Source organism: Dermochelys coriacea, chromosome 3 (assembly GCF_009764565.3).
Source record: "Dermochelys coriacea isolate rDerCor1 chromosome 3, rDerCor1.pri.v4, whole genome shotgun sequence".
NCBI lineage: Eukaryota > Metazoa > Chordata > Testudines > Dermochelyidae > Dermochelys > Dermochelys coriacea.
The window spans coordinates 11,881,649-11,908,081 of NC_050070.1; the positions used below are offsets into that span (position 1 = coordinate 11,881,649).

General features: G+C 41.8%; 1 protein-coding gene across 5 annotated transcripts in view; it reads left to right on the forward strand.

Annotated features, from left to right (window-relative positions):
- PKHD1 (PKHD1 ciliary IPT domain containing fibrocystin/polyductin) overlaps nucleotides 1-26,433 on the forward strand; it is a 405,193-nt gene that overhangs the window by 371,755 nt on the left and 7,005 nt on the right. For 2 of the 5 annotated variants that reach the window (XM_043510114.1, XM_043510115.1), the window contains exons 61-66: nucleotides 2,683-2,818; nucleotides 3,867-3,954; nucleotides 9,096-9,203; nucleotides 12,677-12,835; nucleotides 14,215-14,358; nucleotides 21,413-21,933. In XM_043510114.1, the coding sequence (XP_043366049.1) occupies nucleotides 2,683-2,818; nucleotides 3,867-3,954; nucleotides 9,096-9,203; nucleotides 12,677-12,835; nucleotides 14,215-14,358; nucleotides 21,413-21,762 (985 nt within the window). In that variant the 3' untranslated portion in view covers nucleotides 21,763-21,933. Of the gene's footprint in view, nucleotides 1-2,682; nucleotides 2,819-3,866; nucleotides 3,955-9,095; nucleotides 9,204-10,599; nucleotides 10,719-12,676; nucleotides 12,836-14,214; nucleotides 14,359-21,412; nucleotides 21,934-26,433 lie in introns of those variants that run through there. The other 3 variants (XM_043510113.1, XR_006279695.1, XM_043510116.1) reach the window with 3 other exon arrangements.

Genomic DNA, 26,433 nt, shown 5'->3' on the forward strand with positions numbered 1-26,433 from the left:
GATTACAGACCTGAGAGTGGCTATCCTTCAACAAAAAAACTTCAAAAACAGACTCCAACGAGAGACTGCTGAATTGGAATTAATTTGCAAACTGGATACAATTAACTTAGGCTTGAATAGAAACTGGGAGTGGATGGGTCATTACACAAAGTAAAACTATTTCCCCATGTTATTTTTCCTCCCCACCCCACCCCCCACTGTTCCTCAGACGTTCTTGTTAACTGCTGGAAATGGCCCACCTTGATTATCACCATAAAAGGTTTTCCTCCTCCCCCTCCTGCTGCTGGTGATGGCTCATCTTAAGTGATCACTCTCCTTACAGTGTGTATGATAAAACCCATTGTTTCATGTTCTCTGTGTGTGTGTATAAATCTCCCCACTGTATTTTCCACCAAATGCATCTGATGAAGTGAGCTGTAGCTCACGAAAGCTTATGCTCAAATAAATTTGTTAGTCTCTAAGGTGCCACAAGTACTCCTTTTCTTTTTGCGAATACAGACTAACACGGCTGCTACTTTGAAACCTGCCATCAGGAAGTGCCGATGGCTGCTCCCAACACTACCTTTTGGGAGGCTGTTCCTTGAAACTAGAAAAACTTTGTCATTACTTGTCCTGACTCCCCAACCAGTATGCTGTTCCCTAGACACCACCCTGCCTCTCACCGAGTTCTAAAAGTCACTGGTGTTTACGAGTAGCTTGTCAATTGCTGGCTACCCAACTTGGGGGCTTATTAAAGGGGCCTGGTTTTCAGAACGTGCCGAGCACCCACTCTCTGAAAATCAGTCCCCCTTCTCAATTTGAGCCACCAAAATCATAATTATGAACATTATAATAGTGCCCCAACTGAGATCGGGACCCCATTGTGCAATGCACTGTATACACTTATACTTGTATACTTATATATATTGTATATACAAAGTGTATATACAATAGTTGGAGACGGTCCCTGCCACACCGAACTTCCAAGATAAACTGATAAAAGGTTGAAAGGGAAATGGAGGCACAGAGGATGATTTGCCCAAGATTATACATCAGGTCAGTGCCAAGAATAGCACCCAGGTCTCTGAGGCCCGATGCATTAGACTACCACTTGCCATTGCCCCTGAAAACTTTGGCCACTATTAGTGGCTTTGTGGCTTGGCCCAATCTTTGCATTAAGCTGCAATGCAGTTTGCCCAGGGGAGCTCTGCTTTGAAATACAAAGAAACAGTCTGAAGAAATTGAATTAAACCAAAGCGAATTGGTCCTCAATAAATCTTTTGTTGGTAACCACTTTTAAGCAAACACTAGAGAGCTGAATGAATAGCTTTCCTAGTTTCATTGCAAGACAATGTCAACCCCCCAGTTGCCTCCCTTCACTGCAATGGTAGATTAGAGGTATATATGTATGTAAAAAGAAGATGCTAAATGACATGAAGCACTGAGAAGGGAATGAAAGGATATGGGCTCAGAATAAAGTGTTGTTTCTTTATTCAACTGCAAAAGCCTTCTCTCAGGATGTTTGCATTTAAATTTCACTCTTGGAATAAGAATGGCTTTTTAAAGGGGCGTCTGTGTATCTCTGCACATTAACATACCTTGATACAAGTGACAGAAGCACAAAATCACTGGAGAAAGGAATGTACAGTTTAATTGCAGCCGTGTTGGACCTAGGATATTAGAGAGAGAGGGTGGGTGAGGTAAGATCTTTTATTGGACCAACTTCTGTTGGTGAAAGAGACAAGCTTACACAGAAGAACTTTGTCTAAGCTAGAAAGCTTCTCTCTGTCACCAACAGAAGTTGGTCCAATAAAAGATCTTACCTCATCCACCCTGTCTCTGAATAAAGGAATGCAATACAGATCTGCACCCTTACATATTGTCCTTATGCTGGAGAAGGCAAGTGTCTGTTTTTAGAAGACCTCCGGGATACTCAGTGGAATGCACCTTGCCAGTCAAGATGATTTTTGTAGAGTCCTTGTTTTTGAATGTGCAGGAAGGATGGTCTTATGGTTAAGGCAGTGGACTGGGACTCAGGAGATAATATATAGAGCTTTTCAGTCCTACATCTCAATGCACTTTATAAAGGAGGTCAGCATCAGTAGCCCCATTTTACTGCTAGGGAAAGCAGAGACCCAGAGATGTGAAGTTACTTGCCCAAGGTCCCCCAGCGGGCCTGTGGTAGAACTGTGAACAGAACGTAGGGCTCCTGAATCACAGTTGAGTTCCTTATGGGTTTGATTCCTACCTCAGTTGCACAATTCTGTGTGAACCTAGGACAAATCAACTAATCTTTGTGTGCCTCAGTTCCCCATCTGTAAACTAAGGATGGTCAATTGGGAATCCTTTGTTTACATTGTAATCTCTTTGGGGTAGGGATAGTTTCTTACTATGGGTATGTGCAGTACCTTGCACAATGGGGCCCTGGTCTCACCTGGAATCTCAAAGTCCTACTATAATATTAAAGAAACTTACTGGGAACTTGATAGTGTCTTATTAAGTCTTATTAGCAATGTTAATTCAAATTGGTATGAAGCATTGAGCATTCCACCTGGACTGAAAACAGCATGAAGTTCTGCGAATGGAGAGCAATATCTAGTTAGAAGGGGTATATAGGGAATTGCCTCAGGGTTGGAATCAAGTGTTTTAAAATCATCCATAATAATATGGTGATTTTTTTCCATGTTGCTTTGCATGAGGAAGAAACGGAAGCAGTCTATCTCCTGGAAGTTGCCTGTATGTGAGGCCCTATAATATCTCTGTCCTGGTACAGCCCTCTGATGGAGAAAAGGAGAAAGAGCTTCCTGTTCAGCCACAAATTATTTTTTTGGATAAGCAGGTAGTGATTTGCCTCCCTACAGGGGTATGATTCTATTACTTCTGTGCAGTATTGTCAACCCCAAGCATTCGAAACTCATCAGATTGACTTAGAAATGCATGATTTATTTTTTAATAATAAATGTTGGGTTCTTTTTCTTTGGGGTATATGCAGGTGATGTTTTCAAGCCTTTCTTCTCAACTATGAGGATTAAAAATTTCCTTTTTTGAAGCTGAGATTCTCATGCAATCTCTTGCCCCCTGAAGCTGAGGCATAAAGAAAAACATGAGATATTGTGGGCCTCGTAATGAAATCACTAGCGTTGGCAACACTGAACTGTATGTTGGGGTTAGCTGGAATCCCACATCTCCCTATTCTCCTGTTGCTACTTTGCAGTTAGGTTCTATTATGAATCAGTCCCCTTTACCCTGACTTGGAAAAATCGTAGGCAAATATCTACATAGACCTGGATATGAACATTGCAGATCAGGTGTGTCCTGAACTGTGATACCAAAATCCAAACAGGTTTTGGGGAAGTTTGTGTCTGGGTCCAGAACTGGACTCCGTGGTTTACAGCATTGCCATCCCCAGGCATTCAAAAATCATGAGTTGGGCTCCCCAAAATCACGAGCTTAGATTTAAAATCATGACATTTTAAAAAACAATATTTTGGGGTCCTTTTTATTTGTCTTATGGTGTCATACTCTTTAGGGTTCACATTTTTGAGTTTTTCCCTGTAACCAGGAAAGCTAAAAATGTCCTTTTTTATAAAATTAAAGCTGAGATTTTCTTCTAATCACATTCATTTAGAAACTGAGGCTTTGTGGGAAGCATCAAAGATTGCAAGACTCACAATAAAACAGTGAGAGTTGGCAACTCTAGGCTTAGACTCATCTGTAATAAATGCAATACTTTGTATGATGTAATTTGTTACACATAGTATGTAAATACATGCTGTTCTTGCTGCTAGGGATTAATAGATGAAAGTTGCCTTAGAAATAAAAGGATTCCCATTTTTCTGGGAAAAAAAGTGAATAAACCTTTTATTCCTTTCTTTTCTTCTTCGCAGGGTCGAAGAGTTGAGACATTAGGTCTGCCCTCAGAGCCGTGGGTCATGACAGCCTGTCTCAAGGGCTCTTCAGAGGCTGTGTTGAAAGGTTTGGATATGTTTTGGATATGCTATGGTGGAAGCCTCCACTAGAAGTGATGGCTATAATTTGAGGAGTTTCTTTTGAAGAAAGAATCAGATTTAAGGCTCATCATTGAGCTAAAAATAGAAGGCTGGGTTTGAAGAAGTGTGATGGGCTGCTCACATGGGTGTTAGGAGAAAAACAGCTTTAGAATGTGTTTCCATGCCCTGTCAACTTAGAAACACTGTCCAGTAGAGAAGACCCAAAATATAGGTCCTGGAAAAAAAAGAGACTGGATGGAGAATTATAAATCCATATAGCCCAGAGCGAGGCTGGTGTTAGTTGGCATAGCTCTATTAAAGTCAATGGAGCGACATCAATTTTATACCAGCAGAATATTTGGCCTAATATGAATAGAAATATCTACCCGTTTTTGTTCTGAATGTAGTATATTCCAATGAGAAAATGTTTTAGTGGGAGATTTAAACATTCCCCTTCTGGCCCTGATTTAGCAAAATACGTAAGCACATGTTTATCTTTAAGTGAATATTCCCTCTGGGCTTATTAAGGCTCACTACTCACATGCTTACATTTAGGCCCCAGCTTAAGTACTGTGCTGAGTTGGAAACCCAGACGTCACAATGTGGTACATGAAACCATGAAAGAGAAGCTGTTTATAAACACAGCATAAAATTGACCATGCTAGCTTCACTGCCTGAACTGAGGAAGCTTCAAAAGAGAGCTGGGCAAATGGATTTTTTTTGGTTCTCTGGCAATTCTGAAAAATGAAAAGAAAATCATTGCTGTTGAGTCAAAAATGAAATTTTTCACAAAATTTCAGCAAAAGGAAAAGTAAAAAAAAAATGGAGTCTGGTTAAAACGAAACATTTTGACTTTTCTGTTCAGCTTGGCTGAAACTGTCTTTTTCCAGCTCAAATTCAAAAGGCAAACAAGCAATGTCCCTTGTGAAAAGTCAGGGTTCCTACCATGGGAAGATTTTGGGTTTACAATCAGCTTGAATGAGCCTGAACTTCGACTTGCCAAGACCATTTCCAGGAAAGTGTAAGGGGCAGGCAGTTTCCAGGATCTAGTTCAATCATCAGTTATTGGGCTAGATACTAGGATCACTGGGTGAAATTCAGTGGCCTATGCTATGTACAAAAATGGTAATTGATGATCACAAGGATCCATTTGGGCCTTAAAAAATCTATGAATCTATTAATTTCTTGGCCTACCTGCTGAGATTGTCAAAAGCCTGGCCATTTCCTCAGTTTGGCTTAGCTTCATGGAAATCAAAGTTGTTATGGCTGTTTACAGCAGCTGAGGATATGATCCACAGTGTCAGTTGTGGGGTTGGTTTTGTCAGGTGTCCACAGAACAACCGCCAGATGACGACAAGGTTCAGTCACTACCAATCTAGGCTGGATCGAAACCAATAGCATAGAAGTGAAATCCTCAGATCTCCTGTGTCACACTTCTCTGTTTCACATGACTTTTGAACAAGCTTTATAAAAATCTGCTGTTCGTTTGGAAAGAACGAAATAAATCGTGAAGGAAAAAAAGAGAGAAATTAAAAACAAATGGAAGTAAAAGACTCAAAAAAGAATAGTCACCGAAAAGAAATGCACTTTACATTCTTTAAAAGATACATGCATCAAATTAATAGTCAATAAACTCCAGCAAAGAATGAATTGTGCTGTACAGATGTTCTGCATGTAATAGTTTGCTGCACTTTTTCCTTTGACAAACGTCCTTATTGCGCTCGTCTTTTGAAGCATATGAAAGCAGCATTTAATCGAAATGGATCCGTCTAGCGCATTGAGCCTGCTTCATCTGACAGCAGTCAAACTGCCTCATGTAAAGTAGTTTAGCTCCAAATTAGCTTGCTTCTGCGTTAAATACCAGCTTGCCTGAGAGATCTTTGTGAAGACTCCCATATATATATATCTATCTATAATATTCTGAGATTTGAAGCATATGTGAACGAAAGCTGAGACAGTCTGTGTTGAGAAGTACAGTACAGTACTCAAGGCTTCATTGTAGACTCAGAATGGCAATTGTAAAACATTAGAATGCAGCTGAAAGGATCCTCTGTAAAACTGGTGTTACAGTGAGCTAAATGTAGAGTCAAAAACACTATAGGTAGTCAAAGCAGATATTGTGGTCATGAGGGCCGTATAAAAATCAAGATAAATAGAAGAGCCAGAACTGACACTGGCAATGAGGGAAATCCATACTGCTAGGTTAAGGTCCAGATTCTTATTGAAATCATTGGGACTATTCACTGACTAAGTTACGAATTATTAACATTTATATTACAGTGTCATCTAGAGTCCTCAGCTGAGCTCTGGGTTCCATTGTGCTAGGTCAGGGATCGGCAACCTTTGGCACGTGGCCCATCAGGGAAATCCGCTGGTGGGCGAGGATGGTTTGTTTACCTGCAGCATCCGCAGGTTTGGCCAATCGCAGCTCCCACTGGCCATGGTTCACCATTCCAGGCCAATGGGGGCTGTGGGAAGCGGCAGCCAGCACATCCCTTGGCCCACGCCTCTTCCCACGGCCCCCATTGGCCTGGAACGGCGAACCGCGGCCAGTGGGATCTGCAATTGACCAAACCTGCAGACGCTGCAGGTAAACAAACCGTCCTGGCCCACCAGCAGATTTTCCTGACGGGCCGTGTGCTAAAGTTGCCAATCCCGGTGCTAGGTGCTGCATATACACAGATGACGAGACAGTTCTTTCTGCAAAAAGCCGGCAATCTAAGTGAACAGGACAGAGAGTGGGTAGCAAGGGAAACAGCCACTGAGAGGGGAAGTGACTTGCCCGAGATTACTAGGCAGCAGTCGCTGGACTGCCATGCAGTTGCCCAGCACTCCCACTGCTTTTCATTTTCTCTTTCCACACCCAACATTCTGCAGCTTCCCTGGGCTGGATCGGACCCTCACTGTTCAACAAGCCTTGCCAAGTTTATCTTCTTACCAGTGATTGTACCATTTCAATAATCTCTTTGCTGCTGGGCATTAGCTTTTCAAAGAAGTCCTGTTAAGTGAGGTGGGCAGCGCTGGTACTGGGTTTTGCCTGCATTATGTACCTGAAATGCTTAAGGCTGAGACCCCTGATACTTGACAAGTGTACGTTACTAGGATTAGGATTCTTACTAGCTGAAGCCCAGACTATGAATCCCTTGTTCATACTGAATAGTACTTTGTACCATGAATAGTTCCATTGAAGTCCACTGGGCTACTTGTGTTGTGAACTATGAATGACTAAGTGGGAGAAAGGGTATCCTAATCTGGCCCATAATTTAAAACCTTCCTGCATCCCTTTGACAATACTGTGAATTTGTAGTGTGCATGAACTTTCCTGTTGAAGATGAGTCCAAGAGATGGTTGTAAAGATCTGTCCCCATCCCCCGAGTAATAAAATTACCAGAAGTAGACAAACAAGGCACCTTCATCTGGTATATTGTGTTGCCTTATCGTTATACAAAGTTATCACAGCTATAATGCACTTGTTTCATAAAGAAAGCACTTATGGCATATAGGCTTTCAGCAAGAAAGGGAGTTTTTATTTGTGATCTCTGGTTTGAGTCCAGCATCCTAAGGGCGTTTTGATTTCTAACCCTCACCTGAAGTAATATTTAGAAAGTTTGTCAAACTTCGAGAACGTTGCCACTTCCATTCCATGAGCCTGCATGAAGCTCAAGACTTGGCCAGCATTCCACAAAGCCCAAGATTTGGCTGGTATTCAAAGGCTCAGAAAATAAACGAAGATACCCTTGATACTGCAACAGGCTATCTTTTAAATGTCCCTGCTGAGATAGAAATCATAGTGAATGCAAATTTGGGTGTAAAACCTTACTGGATCAGAATGGACACCCATATTGCATAGGTGTAAATGACAACACAAGCTGGAAGACCTCAGGAGAATCAAGGCCTCAGGTTTAGTCTTAAATCATTTCACAGTGATTTTTTGTCTTACAAGTTTCTAGCTGAGACAGATCCACTTGTTGGTTTGATCATATGACAACCATCCCATTGAAACTTCATGGCCTGAGTCATTCCAAGGCTTCTGAAAAGAAGGCAGCACTTGTAATAATCAAAAGCCACTGCCATCTGATGACTGTTTAATAGCCTGTATGCAAGGGGCTCTCTTCCATGCTACACTAGTTATGCACAGTTAGTTTTCTGGCCAAAATGTACTGCAGAAAATCGAAGGAATGTTCTGCCTCAGTGGTTGTTGCAGTTGTCTGGCTGTAATGAATTAGCTTACGTGGTTGTTTTTTGCACATCAGAAATCTCCTCCTTAACTCAAAGTTGTATACCACTCACTCACCCCGCAGGTAGGGCAAAACAGACCTATAGAACTTCCCCATGTGTCAGGTACAGCTGAGAGGCTGAAGCAGGACAGGGGTTAAAACAATAAACTGCAGCTGCTTCTTGGAGGCTGTCTCTTTAGCTTGGATAACAATCAACATCCCACTAAAAATCCCTTAAGAGCTCCAGTGCCTGTGGCATCATTCTTCTCAGATTCAGATATGTTAACACTAGAGCTGGATCAAACCAAATCATTGCATATACGCAGCCCCCAGTTCTGGGAAAATGAGGTTCTGGATCTGTCTAAGGTACTTATCTGTCCCCACTACCATAGTACCTCACTGTCTTCAGTGGATTTATTCTTACACCATTCTTGCAAAGTAGGGCAGTGCTGTTGTCCCCATTTTATAGATGAGGAACTAAATGACTTTTCCAAGGTCACACAGGAAGTCTGTAGTAATGCAGGACATTGAATTCAGGTCTCCCTGGCCCCAGCCTAATTAATCAATGGCACATACTTCCTGTCTCCCTGAAATGGAGCTTCATAGGTGGGCCCTATCTCTATAGCGAGCTAAGCCATAACCCTAGACCTGGTCTGCTCTGAACTCTGGGGCAGCTCGGACCTGGCTCTGAATTTTACAATGTGCGTCTCTTAGTTCTGTCAGAGATCATGATGCCACCCCCTCAGCTAGTGTATATTGGGGTAGCGCTCTTAAAGTTGTAGAAGCTGTGCAGATTTGCAAAAGTTGAAGATCTGGCCTGTAGAGTTTTCTTTACAACCTAGGAGCTTGCTTTTGGTGATGTTCAGCAGAAGGTTGTTAACTCCCAGTGTCCTTGTGTATTACTGTTCAGGGCACACCAGAGTAGAGGTTCGAGATGGACGGGCTAGCTTTACGAACCTGGCAATCTCCAATTCAGGCTCAAATTGGTACCTCATTTTCACTGTTATTTCACCTCCAGGTAAGGACCATTTAATATCTCCACATTGTTCTTGCTTTACCTTAGTCATGGAAAAGTCTTTAAAAGCATACCAGAAGCAACACAAGAAGGAATGAGATCGATGTGTATGCATATCTCAAAGCACTGGTTTCACCTCCCAGTGTACTGGAACACAATAGTCAGGGAGCGAGACTGGCAGTCAAAGGCTTGATTCAGGCTTAGGCCCTACAAGTCTGGGCCTAGACCCCCCAGTCTGGAGTCATGTGATTATATCAGAATCTGAGCCTTCATTTTTTTTTTTAAAGTCTCTTGTCCTGATGGTTGTGAAGAAAAGCTTGGAAACCTGACTTGAGTGAAGCCAACACAGTGTTGTCTGTCTGAGATTGCAGAGAGCCTGAAACAAGAGCTCTGAACTGCCCCATCCCTCTCAGTGCAGTGTTAACTCCAAGATCCACTCTTCTGCAGGGCGGGGGGCTTGCCAGCACCATCTAGCAGAGGACTCAGTGTTCGTGGCAGGAAGAAGAGAGTGCAGATGGCCCCGTCCACCCACTGAAGCAGTTGCACTCTGGTTGATCCTGAGGGAAGAGTTTCTGCTCAGAGGGTCTCAGGCCATGGTGCAGAGGCAGAACAATGGGGAGCCCATGTGATGGTGTGGCTAGGACCTTGAATTGCCTTAATCCAGCTCTATGGCAGCCTGGAATATTTCACTGAAATGTTAAGAAATCACAAATTAGTGTCTAAACATCCAGGTGTGTAATGGCCCCAGTTTTAAAAAGAGTAAATTGTGGTGCATAATATACTCACCTATGTCCCCTTAAACTGTGAGCATTTGTGTTCTGCTATGGGGTACATTCCTGCAAGTTCCTGAGGACCCTCAGCTCCCACTGCCTGCACTCCCACTGGCATCAGGAGGAACTCAGCTCCCAACAGGCTCTAGGCCATAAACTGGAAGTGTGATATGTTGCAAATTCACTGCAAAAGCTACTGCAGTGAAGTTAGAAGATCTTCCCATTGAATGAAGGTCAAACCTGGATCCCTTTTGTTACACTTTTAGCTAATAAGGACTGTGCTGAGAGATCTTTTCAGACAGCAGCATGAAAAGCTGTTTCATTTTGCATGATCTTTGACTAATTTAAATCAGAATACTGTACATTTTTAACACACATCATAAAAAATACACTCTGAGTAACATAGATAATTCTGCGTTTTAAATCTCCTTCAGCATTCTCAAGTGGGAACTCTGTTGGAGAGGGTACCACATGCTGGACATTTATAGCAGATGATTTCTTGGCATCTATGATAAACAAACAAAAAAAGAAATTTCCCAGGCACTTGGGATCAAATTCTGTCATTAGTTTTGCATGCGCAGCCTGCCATAATTATTCATGCCCCTGTGACCTCCCTTTTGGATTCCTAGATGGGGTGATCCTTGAAGATGCAGCTGGTGCTGAATGTGGAGGCCCCAATTGAATAGTGGCATTGGTTGGAGAGAGCAGATTATTTCCACGTGTGAGTATGTCTGCACTGCAATCAGAGGTGTGATCATGGCACAGGCTAGCATACATGCATTAGCTTTAATCTAACTAGCAGAGCTGCAGGCTGGCAATGCAAGTATATCCCCAGATGCTTGTACAGCCCATGCTGAAGCCTGCCCCACTGTGTCTTCACTGTTACTTTTAGCCATGCTAACTAGATTAAAGCTAGCACGAGTATGCCAGCCACTGCAGTCATCTCTGTGATTGCAGAGCAGACATATTCAGTGTTGCATAGGCTTGCTGTTTGCTTCTGGGTATCATTCCATGTAGTGATATGGGTCTATATGAGCTTGATCCAACTCCCTTTTAAGTCCATGAGGATCTTACTATTGATTTCAATAGGAGTTGGATCCAGCCCTTATAATCTGGTTTCATTTGAGTCCTAGATGTCTATACTTCAATCATCCATGACTGGCCCCTGCCATATGACTCAGGCTCATGGGGCTGAGGCTAAGGGGCTGTTTAATTGTGGTGTAGACATTCAGGCTCAGGCTACAGCCCAAGCTCTGGGATCCTCCCACCTTGCAGTGGCCTAGACCCTGGACCGAATATCTACATCGCAATTAAGCAGCCCCTTAGCCTCAGCCCCGAGAGCCTGAGGACCAGCCATGAGTTTTGAATTGTAGTGTAGATGTACCTTGAGAAACCTTGATCAACTCTTACTAAAAGTTCCTGTGTGTAAATGTCTGTAGGCCACTTCTGGTCAGTTGCAATTTGCTTGGCACGTTGTTCCGATGGAGCCTAAGTTTGTTTAAAGGGACAACGGCAAGTTGAAATCTAAACCTCTTAGACATTTGTATTGAAAATACACCTCAGACAAGTACATTAAATAAATCTCCATTAAAGTCAATAGAGTTGCAGATTTGCGATTGATGACAAAATCAAGTTATAACAGGGGTGTGTTGGCCCAGGTGATCTGGCTAAATTTCAGCCAAGAGATTGCATTCTGCCCACCCAGTTTTGCTTGTGTAGTTTCAACTGGATAAAAATCAGGAGTACTTGTGGCACCTTAGAGACTAACAAATTTATTTGAGCATAAGCTTTCGTGGGCTACAGCCCACTTCATCGGATGCATAGAATGGAACATATAGTAAGAAGATATATAGATAGATAGATATACAGAGAACATGAAAAGGTGGAGTAAAAGGCTAATTAATTAAGATGAGCTATTATCAGCAGGAGAAAAAAACTTTTGTAGTGATAATCAAGATGGCCCACTTAGACAGTTGACAAGAAGGTGTGAGGATACTTAACATGGGGAAATAGATTCAATATGTGTAATGAAATACACTGGATAAAGTGATCTTCACATTCTGTTTCATCTTCTTGTGCTGTGTTATTATACACTCCAAAGGAATGCTGCATTTAAGTGATGGGTGAAGTGGTTCCTAATGAGCTTATAGAATGATCTGGTATCTTTGAACAAAGGGTGTTATATACATTATGTACAATATGTGACAGTTAATAGTTGCACTAGTAATAGTAATGATAGTCCTACTGCTTGTTTATAACGTTTTAATCAACTCTGTGAAGAAGATTAACAGCACTTTAGGTCCAGTCCAGCAGAGCATGTGCTCAACATTAAGAACGTGAATAGTTCTGTTGAAGACATTCTCAAAGTGCCTTTTGCTGGATCATGGCTTTAAGTCTGATATCCGAGAACACTTTCAAATTTCCGATGATCGGCACTCAGTCAGCTGGGCAGGAACCAATAGCAATAGTTCATGCCTTTAATCTAGCAGCTTTGTCAGTTCAAGAAAGGTTTGGTTACATGTTCTGTTTGGGCCTCTTACAGGGTCTATCGAAGTCAATGGAAAAACTTCCATTGACTTCATTGGGCTGTGATTTAGGCCCTTTCATGAATGTATTTTCAGACATCAGTTCCTGTGTTAGTGGCCATAACCAGGTGTTCTGGCTATAAAACACGTGTTGTAATAATCTGACATTTTCCTCTCTCAGGTGCTGACTTCACTGTCGAGTCCCAGCCATTTACCATCTTCCCTATCCCCATGGGAGAGAAATCCATCACGGTCCTTGCTGCTGTGTTGGGCTCAGTGGCTTCGGTGCTAGTTCTGGGCCTTCTTTTATTCTGCTGGTCCAAGAAAAGCAAAAGTAGCAGTAAGTGGGAATCCCCAGGAGAGCTCTCCATCTGCAGAGTCTCTTCCATTTCACTGGTGTCTAAAGAGTAACCCTTAAAGAATTCCGTAACAATGGTAAGGCAGGCTGGGCTGGTATTACTGACATTGTTCATATCTCTTGTACACATTGGCCCTGACTCAGTGGAACTCAGCTGACTCGAGCAGGAATCATGGTCTCATTGTGCTAGGCACTGTGCATACACATAATAAGACAGCTAGTCCTTGCCCCAAAGAGTTGACAATCACTGACAAAGGAAGCATTATTATCCCCACTCTTCAGATGGGCAGCTGAGGCACACAGAGAATAATAGCCAGGTTTTCAACGGTGCCAAAATTGTCAACACTGTTTTCAGGGGGAACTGCTGAGCACTTTGGAAAGTCGTATTTCCAAGATGTCATGCAGGGAGCATAGCCAGGAATTGAACACAGGTCTCCTGAATCTTAGCCCAGTGCCTTAAGCACAGGGCATCCAAGCAGAGCAATCCACAGCTTAATTGCATGTTGCAACTTTCTTTTTATCCAAACTGGGCAATTTTAAAAATCAGATCAGACTATATTCTCCTCTCCCTTGTACTGGTGCAGTGGTACTGAAGTCAGTGGGGGTTCAGCACCTTTCAAATTCCAGGTCACTTACCTAGGTGTCTAAATCAGGATTTAGAAACCTAATTTTAGGCTCCTATTATTTTTAATCTTGGCCCCTGTATTTCCCTGTATTTATAATAGGAAATAATGAGGCAACTCACTGGTGTGGCAAATATAAAGGCCCAGGTTGTAACGTAAAGATGCTTTCTACCTTGTGGCCCTAAAACTGGCATAGCTTCAGGAGGAGTGCCCCAGAGCAGAAATATCCTCAGGTGGAGAGTTGCCAGTGTAAGAGGAATGGCTGGAGAGAAACAGAGCATGGCCAGGACTTTTCTGAATGCCAGCAATCCCCAGATGCTGTCATAGTCAGATGGCATAATTTAGAGCAGCCTTCAAAGTGTGCTAACCTATGCTGGATAACTACTCCAGTACGCAAATAGCTCAGGAAAGGGGAAGCACAAAAATGGTTTAATGCCTCACTCCTGAGTTGTGCTGTGTAGTAGCCTTGGCTGTGGACAGCCTGAGTTTCTAATGATGCCCAATGTATACTGTGAGGATCTGAAGACAGAGTTTTGCTGAAGTGAAGAAATGTGGTTCCCTAGAGGTAAAATGCAATGAAGTGTAATCATAAAATAAGCCTCCCCCTTTTGGGCAGAGAGAACGCACACAAGATTAGATGCCAATTCACCAGCAATAGATTGTTTCTTAAAGTAATAGTATATCTGGCTCTGAGCCCTGGATGGACTGAGAATAATGTAACTGTTTATTTCAATACAGAAACAAAGATTGAACAGGCTAATGTACCACAAGCAAAGAGCAATATGAAATCCTCCCAGATCCCGCCACAGCAGCATTCAACTCGTACTGATCTGCACCGTGCCCGGGAAGAGAACAAAAGAGACATTCCTGGGATGGAAGGAGGTGAGCCTGCAGAATGAGAGTGACTCACATTTCTAAAGCCCCTTTCAACCAAAAAGATCTTCATGCACCTTACAAGCTATGAGCTTGTGTAGATTGAAGTTGTAATTTTGCCAGTTAAGGATCTGGCCTAGATAGATAGATGAATCACTTGCACCATTAATAGAGCTGATTACTACAAGTGAATTCTCTCTCTGAACTGAAAAATGTACAGGAGAGTAAATGTGTAGTTCAATTTTTAAATGTCTATAGAATTTATGAATTGAACGGTGTCAGGATTTCACCCAATGTCAGTTTTTGCCACTGATATTAATGAAGCCAAGATGTTTATTTGTTTTTTTAAAAAAATCCTCAGTTTCCAAGCTTCTCTTCCAAAATTGAAGAGAAAACGTTGCTTAAATATGGTTATAGTCAGAAAAAAGGCCATGTTAAAATGCCTTATTTGCTCAAACAGTGTGTTGAATGTGTTTTCAGATCATATCTGTTTATGTTATTGGCAAAACTGACATGTGAGTGACAGAATCAGCCTATATTGGCAACAGATAGTCCTGATGGGCACTGTGTTCCAGAAAACCAATTGCAAGGGGTCACTTTGAAGTGAGACTATCGGCAAAATGGTAACTGTAATAATGACATTGTGGGGTTCCTTCTGTCTTGGTACTTTGATGACTCCCATCATCATTTCTGTTTAGTCCCTCTCAAATAATCCAGACCAAATTTGTTCCATTTACAAGTCAAAAATAAACTTGCCTGAAAAATGTCACCCTGGATCTGAATATCAGTATTATTTATTCTATCTTTAGCACTGTCAATGTGCACAGCACTTACAAGTTATAAACATTGTGACAATCCCTGCCCCAAAGAGATTACGATCCCAGTTCCCTTTGAGGGATGGTGCTTAGGCCACACCCCTCTGCTCAGCATTTTCTATTGGTTGGTTTAGATGGCTCCCCATTCAGTATGCTGGCTTTTGTGAATCCCGCTCTCAGATGTGTATCTCTCCCCATGCATTGTGTAGAGAGCTTGGGCACCTAAACCGGGGTTCTGAATTCCACTAGGTAGCAAGGTGCCTAAAAGTTAAGTGCTGCAGTGCTGAGCATTGCAGTGCCTAAGTGCCTTCTGTGAATCTAGCCCTTAGGTTCCTAAATCTCATTAAAATCACTAAAATGGGACTTGGGCTCCTAAGTGCCTACAGGTACATCTACACTTCTGGCTGGAAATATAATTCTCTGATCAAGGATACATAACTGCATGAGCTCTGATCAATCTAGCGTGCTAAAAACAGAAGTGTAGCTGCAGCCATGCAAGCAGTGGGAGGGGCTAGCAGTGTGAGTACGTGCCTAGCACCTCGGATGGGTATATATTCAAGGTGGCTGGGCCTTCCCATTGCTCGAGCCACCACCTCTACAGTCCGTTTTTATAATACTAGTTTGATCAAAGCTAAAGTGAGTATGTCTCTGTGCTGGGAATTACATCCCCAGGTGAAGTGTGCACATGCCCTAAATTGCTTTTGAATCTGGGATGTAGGCTTCTAAGTCACGTAGGTGTTTTTAACAGTTTTACCAATAACTGGATGTTTGAGATTACTGACTGATGCTACTGCTGATTGGCTAGGAATTGTGCACACAGCTAGTTTATGGGTCCAGGATAAGGGTAGGGCAAAAAAAATTTTACCAAAACTTTTTTGGGGTGAAAAAATGAAGATTCGGTGACACTGACATGTTTCACAAATATGTGTCGGTTTCACCAAATAGTTTGTTTAGAAAACAAAAACAATGTACCCAACCTTCAACATTTGATTTCAACATTGACAAAACGTTTTGAGTTTTTAAAATATTTCCTTTACTTTTATTTTTTTTTAATTCAAAAACATTTTTAAATGGTCAAAATCAAAATGAAAGATTTTGTTTGAGCCAAAACAAAATTTTTTCTCAGCTTTTCAATTTGCTGATTTTTTTTAAATTTATTTTCAGCCTGACCCAAAACAGATTTTTGTGACCTTTCTTCAAAATTGCCAGTGAGCTAAAAATATCAGTAATTTGCCCAGCCATAGCCGTGATTTCACCCTTTGTCATTTAGACTGGGACAGGGACTGCTATTTACTGTATGAATTTTCTCTCTGAACTAAAAATTTACAGGAGAGTAAATGTGCGGTTCAGTTTTTAACTGTCTATAGAATTTATGGGTGAAATCTTGACTCCATTCAATTCAGTGTCAGTTTTGCCAATGTCAGTTTCATAAAGTGCATAGCACAAGCGGGCCCCAGCCTGTTCAGGTTTCTCGATGCTACTGCAACATAAGTGATTAACAATAATAGAACATATGCATAGCTAGTATACACTAATCATAAAGCACTCTAGGAACTTTCAGGATGAAAGCCATTGTTACCAAGGTAAGTTAATTTGGGGATGATTACTCTAATATGCATCGTGCATACTTCTGAGTGAGTCAGGGCACGTTTATGTTGTCCACGCCAGAGCCATTCACTGCTGTCGCTTTTCTGTAGGCCTTTTCACGGTTGAATGTTTTGACCAGCTATATAAAACCACAAGTCAAAAAGCAGTCCCATTCCCCTATTTTTCCTTGCTTTGCTCATCTAGCATTTTTTGGGGGGTGGGGTAATCTTTTCTCATAATGATTTACTGATCAAACCCAACTCCCTCTGAGGTCACAGCCAAAGCAGAGACATTTAGGGCCGTGCAGCTGGCACCGGGCTCCACCAAACAGCAGAAAGTAGTGGCTTCCACCTTTACAAACTTGGATGGGCTCCTCCAGCTGTCACCTGCTAAGAGCAAAGATCTGAGTCCATTTCTCAGCCCATCCTGGAACCCTGAATGAACCACACATGTATTTGGTCACTGGTATTTTTTCCACCTCCTCCCCTAAATTTGTGGCTTGCAAAAGAGGCTAGTTTGAGTTTCATCTTCATATTTTAATTAGCGTCCATCACAAAAGCAGAACAGAGGGAGAGAGAGAAGAAATGCTGCAGTTTGTATGTTTTGATATTTGCCATACTTCTCCAAAATACAGCATTCAACTGTGTGCCTTAGGATACATATAAATTCATTTTTTATCTAATTTGTCTGAGATCTAAGCTTCCTGTGGAGGTCTGAGATCAAAGGATCTGATTTCGTCTGATGTCGGCTCTGACACATAATGTGTGCTGACTTAGTTCTGTCTATAAACTCGCAGTGGGAGGCTGCCATATTCCCTTGGCCCCTTTACATAGTGAACTTTCATTTCAGCTGGGGAGGCTGACAGATACAGTGTTGACTGGAGCCATCGTGTAAATAATTCATGGAGAGATTTTTGTCAGAAAAAGGAAATCCAGCCACTTACCGTCTTTTAGGAATTGTTGCAAGACAAAGAGATTCCCTGATATGTTAAACCTAAACAAGGATAACAATATCTTATGCGAATTTAATGTGTGCGACTTGAAATGCCTAATGTTTGATTTCCCCTTATTTAAAATAATGTTGGTTTTGGAGCGAGAGACAATCAAAGCAGTCATTTTTATTTAGTTTCTGCCTTACATTTTTTTCCCTGTGAAGAAATCCCATATTTCTAATCCAATGAGATGTTTGGGATCTTTATTATTATTTCTGTGATAATGAATGTTAGGAGGCTTATTCCTTCACCCACTTTCTTCTCTGGTCCTTCTCGCATGAACAGAGAGCAACAATACTCGAACTCCAAAGGTGCAAACAATTCAATATTTATTGGGGTGAACTTCCAGCAAGCATGATTCCACTTTCCTTCCTTAGTGTCCCCCTTCCCAGCTCTGACACCACAGAGACTTAACTGTGTCCCTGTTCCCATTCCTGCCCTTAGCCAAACATGATTCCAATTTTCCCACCCCCATTCCCTGTTCCCATTTCCCCCTTTAGCAAAACATGATTCCAATTTCTACACCCCCATTCCCTGTTCCCATTCCCTCACACACACACTTCCTGATTGACTGTAGACTATATAGTAAAACTTGAGTTCTGCTTAGCTATACCTTAACCTATCATTTTACTGAAATTTAACTAACCAATCCTAACATATTGTAACATGATTATTTAACCAATTATATCCCACCACCTTAATTAGTTTACACCCAGCAAAATTAATTATACAGCAGACAGAAACAATCACAGAACCAGACAGAGTTTATACAGACAAACAATAGGGAAATGGGGACTACAGTGATAGAACAACAAAGAAATGAGAAAAAAGAAAAGGAGGATTTGTGGCATCTTAGAGACTAACAAATTTATTTGAGCATTAGCTTTCGTGAGCTACAGCTCGCTTAGCTATTGATAAGTGAGTTCTTGCCAGACAGGATGCTATCAAACTAAGTTTCCTTTTACATCTTCTAGACACTTCCCTTTCTCTGGAGGCAATGGGCATTATCAGGACAGGGCTGTATCCTAACGGCCCAATAGCACCTGATTTCAATGTGACTAGTTTGGAACGTGAGGATGTGACCGGTCGCTTCCCAGCTTAGGGCTGCCCCTGCTGCTTAGCCAAAGGCCTTAGCCTAAGAACAGGGCCTCAGACTGTTATAGTAAGAGAAGGCCCTTACACTGGCAGACAGTGATTTTGATTCTTTTTATACCTCTATAACTAGCTAAGTGCTAAGAATACACCTAAATTCTTAGAGTATAGGCCTTTACAGACAGGCCTGAATATCTATATCCTAACAATGAATATGACTTAGATTACAAGATCTTATGGGTAGAGACCATCTCTTTGTTACATATTTGTACAGAGCCCAACACAATGGTATTGGGGCCTTACGCAGTGCAACAATACTGATGATGATGGTGGATATACCAATAGATTCTAGACCAAAGGGGACCAGTAGATCATCTGGTCTGACCTCCTGTATAACACAGGCCATTAAATTTCACCCGTGCCCCTGTATTGTGCCCAATAACTTGTGTTTGACTAAAACACGATTTCCTGACCTGAAGACATCAAAAGATGCAAAATCATCACTTCTCTTCTCTCACCGCTAAAATATGCCTTATTTCTAATTTAAATGTGTCTTGCTTCAGCTTCCAGCCAGTGACTCTTTATTTACCTTTCTGTGCTAGATTGAAGAGCTCTTTAGTGCCCAATATTTCTCCCCATGAAGTTACCTATAAACTGTAATCAAAGTCACCTCTCAGTCTTCTTTTTGAGAAGTTAAACAGACTGAGTTCTTTTAAGTCTCTCACTGGAAGGCATTCTCCAGCCTTTGAATCATTTTTATGGTTCTTTTCTGCGCCCACTCCAATTTCTCAACATGTTTTTTTTTAAGGTATGCACCAGAGCGGCATGCATTATTCCACTATCGAATTCAGCAATGCCAAATAGAGCAGTAAAATCATCTCCCTGCTCCTATTCACTACTCCACTGTTTATACATCCAAGGATTTCGTTAGCCACTTTGCCACACCATTGCACTGGAAACTAGATCCACTATGATCCCTAAATCCTTTTCAGAATCACTTTTTTCAAGGATGCACTCCTCTGGCCTAAGTATGACCTGCATTCCTTGTTCCTAGATGTGTAACTTTGCATTGGGCTGTATTAAAAGAAAATGCATTATCTAAATGATTCCCCCTTCCAGGCAATTTAGCTTGCTTTGTGTGACTGCCCTATCCTTGTGATTATGTACCACGCCACCAAACTTTGTGTCACCCGCAAATTTTATCAGCACTGATTTAAAATTTATTCCCATTTATTGATGAAAGTGTTGGGCAGTGCCGGGGTTAGTACCAATCCCTGCAGAACCCTCTAGAAACACCCCATTTGATTGCAATTCCCCCCCATTTGATTGCAATGGTAACTATATTTGGAGATCTGTCAATTCACCAGTTCATAATCAATTTATCATGTGCTTTAGTGAAAGGGTATAATGGTCATTTTTTAATCAGAATATCATGTGGTTCTAAACCTTACAAAAAATGTAAGTCCTATTCCATCTATGCAATTACCTTTAGGAACCAAACTTGTAATCCCTCAAAAAATGAGATCAGGTTTGCTTGACAAGACTTGTTTGCCATAAAAGAGATAAGGACATCGCCAGTCTGAAAAGAACTTGATATAAATCAAATACAGCATAAGGACTTAACTATATGAAGAGAACATGCACCAGTGTCACCACTATATTAGTACTGACCTCTAATGTTTTCTCTCTGTACCAGGTCTTACACTTGTCTATTTATAAATTTATTTGAGCATAAGCTTTCGTGAGCTACAGCTCACTTCATCGGATGCATTCACTTCCGATGAAGTGAGCTGTAGCTCACGAAAGCTTATGTTCAAATAAATTTGTTAATCTCTAAGGTGCCACAAGTCCTCCTTTTCTTTTTGCGAATACAGACTAACCCGGCTGCTGCTCTGAAACTTGTCTATTTATGTACTTCTTTGGCTTCCTTCATTGTAACTAGATTTCATCCTCACTACAGCTCTGGGAGATAGGGCAGCGCCAGTATCCCCATCTTCCCGATAGAGAGCGGAAGCACAGGGTAGATTAAGTGACTTGCCCAAGGTCACACAGAAAGTCTATGGCAGAGCCAGAACTAGACTGCCTAAGTCCCTGACCAATGCCCTCTATACTATTGTGGCTTAATTTGCTTTGTGTCATAAGCAACCTATTATCCTGTTGAACTCCATACCAATCTTTATCGCACTTATTGAAACAACTGTTAATCAATGATTAACCTTTTATAATCTATCTGTGAATGGCACCTTAATATAAAATGTGAGGAAAACAACTGTTGTCATATGAATAATTTGTGTTAAGTGTGGAGCTATTTAATTGCTGGTATGTTTTATATTAATATATTTTTACAACTTGCTTATAAGGGATTAATAAATGACTAATAGATAGTCAATATATGTTTAAAAATTGTTATAGAGTCTACTAATTAAAGTGCAATTTCCCCTTTAACAGTCATTTTCCAGTGACCACCACACTTCAGTTAGCAAAAGGCTCTAGAATGGGGCAGAGACATGAACAGGAAGGGAAGAAAAAGACAGGGACCTACTGGTAAGGTAAAGAGTAAAGGGATTTTCTCTTGCAGATATAGAAGCAAATGGAGTACCAGGAAACACAACGAGACAGATAAAGGAGTTGCACCAACAGACAGTTAAAGCCATGTCAATGCGGAAGATAAGTCCTGTTGAACATAAAAGGATGAGTAGAGAGAACTTATCCATGGCTAGGAAACAAAATAGCAGACATCCATTACATGGAAGAACAGCTCTGGGGGGTTCTCTGGAACTTCAGCAGCGTGGTGCCAAGGAGTTCTGTGACCGGAAGGATACCCATCAGCAGCTGTTTGCTTGCACCCACGGAAAAGAGATGGGAGGAGTGGAGCCTGTTCCCCAGAATGTGAACAGAGAGAGGCAGGAGACTGCTGTGGGAACTTGAGGAGATGTGTAAGGGAAAGGATGAGCTGTGATACCATCAACATGAAACATTTTCTGAGAGGAAATCTAATGGAACATGGGAACCTGAGATTCTTCTTCCACTGGTGTGGTCAGAAAAAGCATATTAGCACTGGACACTTGCAAATATTTTAGGATAGTTAACAGTGAAGACATGTTCTTAAAAAGAAAAGGAGTACTTGTGGCACCTTAGAGACTAACACATTTATTTGAGCATAAGCTTTCATGAGCTACAGCTCACTTCATTGGATGTATTCAGTGGAAAATACAATGGGGAGATTTATATACACACACAGAGAACATGAAACAATGGGTGTTACCATACACACTGTAAGGAGAGTGATCACTTAAGATGAGCTATTACCAGCAGGAAGCGGGGGTGGTGGGGAAGAAGAAAACCTTTTGTTGTGATAATCAAGGTGGGCCATTTCCAGCAGTTTGCAAGAACATCTGAGGAACGGTGGGGGGAGGGGCGGGGGGAAATAATATGGGGAAATAGTTTTACTTTGTGTAATGACCCATCCACTCCCGTCTCTATTCAAGCCGAAGTTAATTGTATCCAGTTTGCAAATTAATTCCAATTCAGCAGTCTCTCGTTGGAGTCTGTTTTTGAAGGTTTTTTGTTGAATAGCCACCAATAGGCATGTACATGGTCAAACTGGACAGTCTCTACGTAAAAGAATAAATGGACACAAATCAGACATCAAAAATTATAACTTTCAAAAACCAGTTAGAGAACACTTCAGTCTCTCCGATCACTCGATTACAGACCTGAGGGTGGCTATCCTTCAACAAAAAAACTTCAAAAACAGACTCCAAGGAGAGACTGCTGAATTGGAATTAATTTGCAAACTGGATACAATTAACTTAGGCTTGAATAGAGACTGGGAGTGGATGAATCATTACACAAAGTAAAACTATTTCCCCATGTTATTTCCCCCTCCCCCCCACTGTTTCTCAGATGTTCTTGTCAACTGCTGGAAATGGCCCATCTTGATTATCACCACAAAAGGTTTTCTTCTCCCCCCGCCCCGCTTCCTGCTGGTAATAGCTCATCTTAAGTGATCACTCTTCTTACAGTGTCTATGATAAAACCCATTGTTTCATGTTCTCTGTGTGTGTATATAAATCTCCCCACTGTATTTTCCACCGAATGCATCCAATGAAGTGAGCTGTAGCTCACGAAAGCTTATGCTCAAATAAATTTGTTAGTCTCTAAGGTGCCACAAGTACTCCTTTTCTTTTTGCGAATACAGACTAACACGGCTGCTACTCTGAAACCTGACATGTTCTTAGTGGTTAAAGCAGTAAATCTTATCTGTCTATTGTTTGTTTTCCCGCTCTCCTTAGCCCCTGTTTTAGCAAATTATTTAAATCCATCCCTTGTCAGAAAAGCAGGTGCATATGTACCACTTCATTGTGGCATAAGCATATGCTTAAGTACTTTCCAGAAGAGAGATGGATCTAAGCAATGGCTTAAAACTCAGAAGGTGCTCTGCTGAATTAGGGCCTTACCCTATGACCCCTTCAGGTCAGCAGCCTTCCCTTCCTGAATGTTTGGAAATGCCTAGCACATCATGACCACTGCCATTATTGTTAATAATAATAATAATAAGGAGGTTGGTCTGATTCATAGATTCTAAGCTTAGAAGGTACCATTGTGATCATCTAGTCTGACCTCCTTTATAACACAGGTCATAGGACTTCCATGAAATAATTTCCTTTTTGAAGTAGAGTATATCTTTTAGAAAAAACATCTTGATTTAAAAGCTGCCAGTGATGAAAAATCTAACACATTTCTTGATACGTTGTTCCAATGATTAATTACGCTCACTGTTAAAAAAAATTATGCCTTTTTTCCCTGGACTTGTCTCACTTCAACTTCCAGCCATTGGATCTTTGTTATACTTTTGTCTTATAGATTAAATAGACTATTATCAAATATTAGTTCCCCATGTAGACACTTACAGACTGTGTTCAAGTCACCCCTTAACCTTCTCTTTGTTAAATAGATTGAGCTCCTTGAGTCTATCATGGTAAGGCAGGTTTTCCAATCCTTTAATCATTTTCATGGTTCTTCTCGAACTCCTCTTCTGGTTTCTCCTCCTGAGTGACTCTCTACAATGGGTCACTGGAATTCTCTGTCCCTCTCTTTACTGAGCTGTAAAATGGGGAGTGTTAATACTTGCCTCCCTCAAAAGAGGGTGGGGAGACTTTATTATGGCACCACAAGATTCTTGGGTGAAGGGTGCCCTGCAAGCACAAGATGTTATTTCCATTCATCTATAGAACAGGTCCAGCATGTGCTTGTGTCATGGTTTCCATTTGGGCCAACACCAGGGATTAAAGTGGGGACCTCTAGAACTGAAAACACAAGCGTCTCTCGCTTATGCTAAAGAGCCAGCTTCAGGGATGTTGACCAGTAGGCAAAGGCAGCTCGTTCCAAGCATCTGAGATTCACAGCAGTTCAAATCCCAGACAAGCCCCAAGTTATGTGACTGCAGCCATTTTGCCTGGCACACTAGGGATTGAACTATGATGAAAGCATCAGTGTGTAGAGCTCTTTCTCAAGAGTGAGGTTTTGGATCGGTCTGCTGCACTGAGGACCGGGTGCAGAAGATTACTCAGAGCATAGAATCATAGAATCATAGAATATCAGGGTTGGAAGGGACCCCAGAAGGTCATCTAGTCCAACCCCCTGCTCAAAGCAGGACCAAGTCCCAGTTAAATCATCCTAGCCAGGGCTTTGTCAAGCCTGACCTTAAAAACCTCTAAGGAAGGAGATTCTACCACCTCCCTAGGTAACGCATTCCAGTGTTTCACCACCCTCTTAGTGAAAAAGTTTTTCCTAATATCCAATCTAAACCTCCCCCATTGCAACTTGAGACCATTACTCCTCGTTCTGTCATCTGCTACCATTGAGAACAGTCTAGAGCCATCCTCTTTGAAACCCCCTTTCAGGTAGTTGAAAGCAGCTATCAAATCCCCCCTCATTCTTCTCTTCTGCAGACTAAACAATCCCAGCTCCCTCAGCCTCTCCTCATAAGTCATGTGCTCTAGACCCCTAATCATTTTTGTTGCCCTTCGCTGTACTCTTTCCAATTTATCCACATCCTGGCCAGTGAGTTACACTTTCCCAAATCAGCCCTTCTACTCTGCCTCTGTCCTGCTCCACAGGGACCCTCTCTGGTAGTGAGAGAATGATTCATTCACCATGTCCCCTCAGTCAGTGGCCTGTCCTCTAAGACTAAATGCCAGCTCCTGCCTGCCAGCTCACTTCATATAGCCTATTGAAAAGCCATCAGAGGGTAACAACCTTCAGTACTGTCACTGCCAGTCTCAGCTGGATTCAAACTCGATCACCTTAGCCATGAAAGGATTCTGTCATTGTGTGCATAGACCCCATTCTACCATGGCCACTAAGGGGTTAACAGGAAGGCTAGCTATCTCCTCAGCATTGGCTAACTGCTGGTCCAGGAACAGCTGGGAGATCTGAAGGCTGCAGAGGAGAGGAGAGGGGACCATTCAGAGGAGATGCCTTCAGCAGCAGACAGCTGGACTTCCAAGCATGGAAAATCAGAGAACGTGAGTCTGGAACAGATCTACAGGAGAGGAAAGATAGGAAGTAGTAAAGGATTGTGAGGAACTGTCCCAGCTGCTTAATGCAGGTTCCCTGGGCTGGATCACAGAAGAGTGGGTGGGCCTGGGTTCCTCTATCATTTCCTGCAAAGGAGATAGTAAAACCCCTAGGACTAAAGGGGTCAGGACTGTTAGAGGGCTTTCTCTCCACCCTCCCACTTCCCTGGTTCTTGTCATGCAGACAGAAAGCAGCAAAAGACCAGAAGGCCGAAGTGCAGGCAATGCAATGTTTATTGGGGTTAATTTCCAGCAAGCATGATTCCAATTTTCCCACCCACTTCCTGTTTGACCCCAGTTTATATAGTAATATTCTCGGCTATACCTTAACCAATCATTTTACTGAAATCTTATCTAGCCAATCCTAGCATAATGTAACATAATTCTCTAACCAATTATATCCCACTACCCTAAGTAACCTAGCAAAATTAATTATACAGCAGACAGAAACAATTAGAGAACCAGACAGATTAACAATAGAAAAGTGGGGGCCATAAAGGTAAAACAATACAGAAATGAGGGTTTCACAACCACAACCATTGATAAGTGATTTCTTGCCAGACAGATTTCTTGCTATTAAACTAAGTTTTCTTTAACCATTTTCTTTTTCTGGTGGTGATGGGCACTATCAGAACAGGATCATCTACCTAGCAGCCCAATAGCACCTTATTTCAATGTGACTAGTTTGGAATGTGAGGATGTGACCGGTCGCTTCCCAGCTTATGGCTGCTCCTGCTGCTTGGCCAAAGGCCTTAGCCTAAGAACAGGGCTTCAGACTATCCTAGAGAGAAGGCCCAGACAGAGGCGGACTTGTGATTTTAATTCTTTGTTTTATACCTCTATAACTAACTAAGTGAAAAAAATACACCCACATTCTTAAATTATAGGCCTTTATAGGCAGGCCTGAATATCTGTATTCTAACAAAGACACCGCAGAGGCTTGGGATTCTCAACCCTTTGCTAGGGTCATTGGACTCCTTGTCTATCGGACGCTATTGGCCTGGAAGGGGAGAAATTA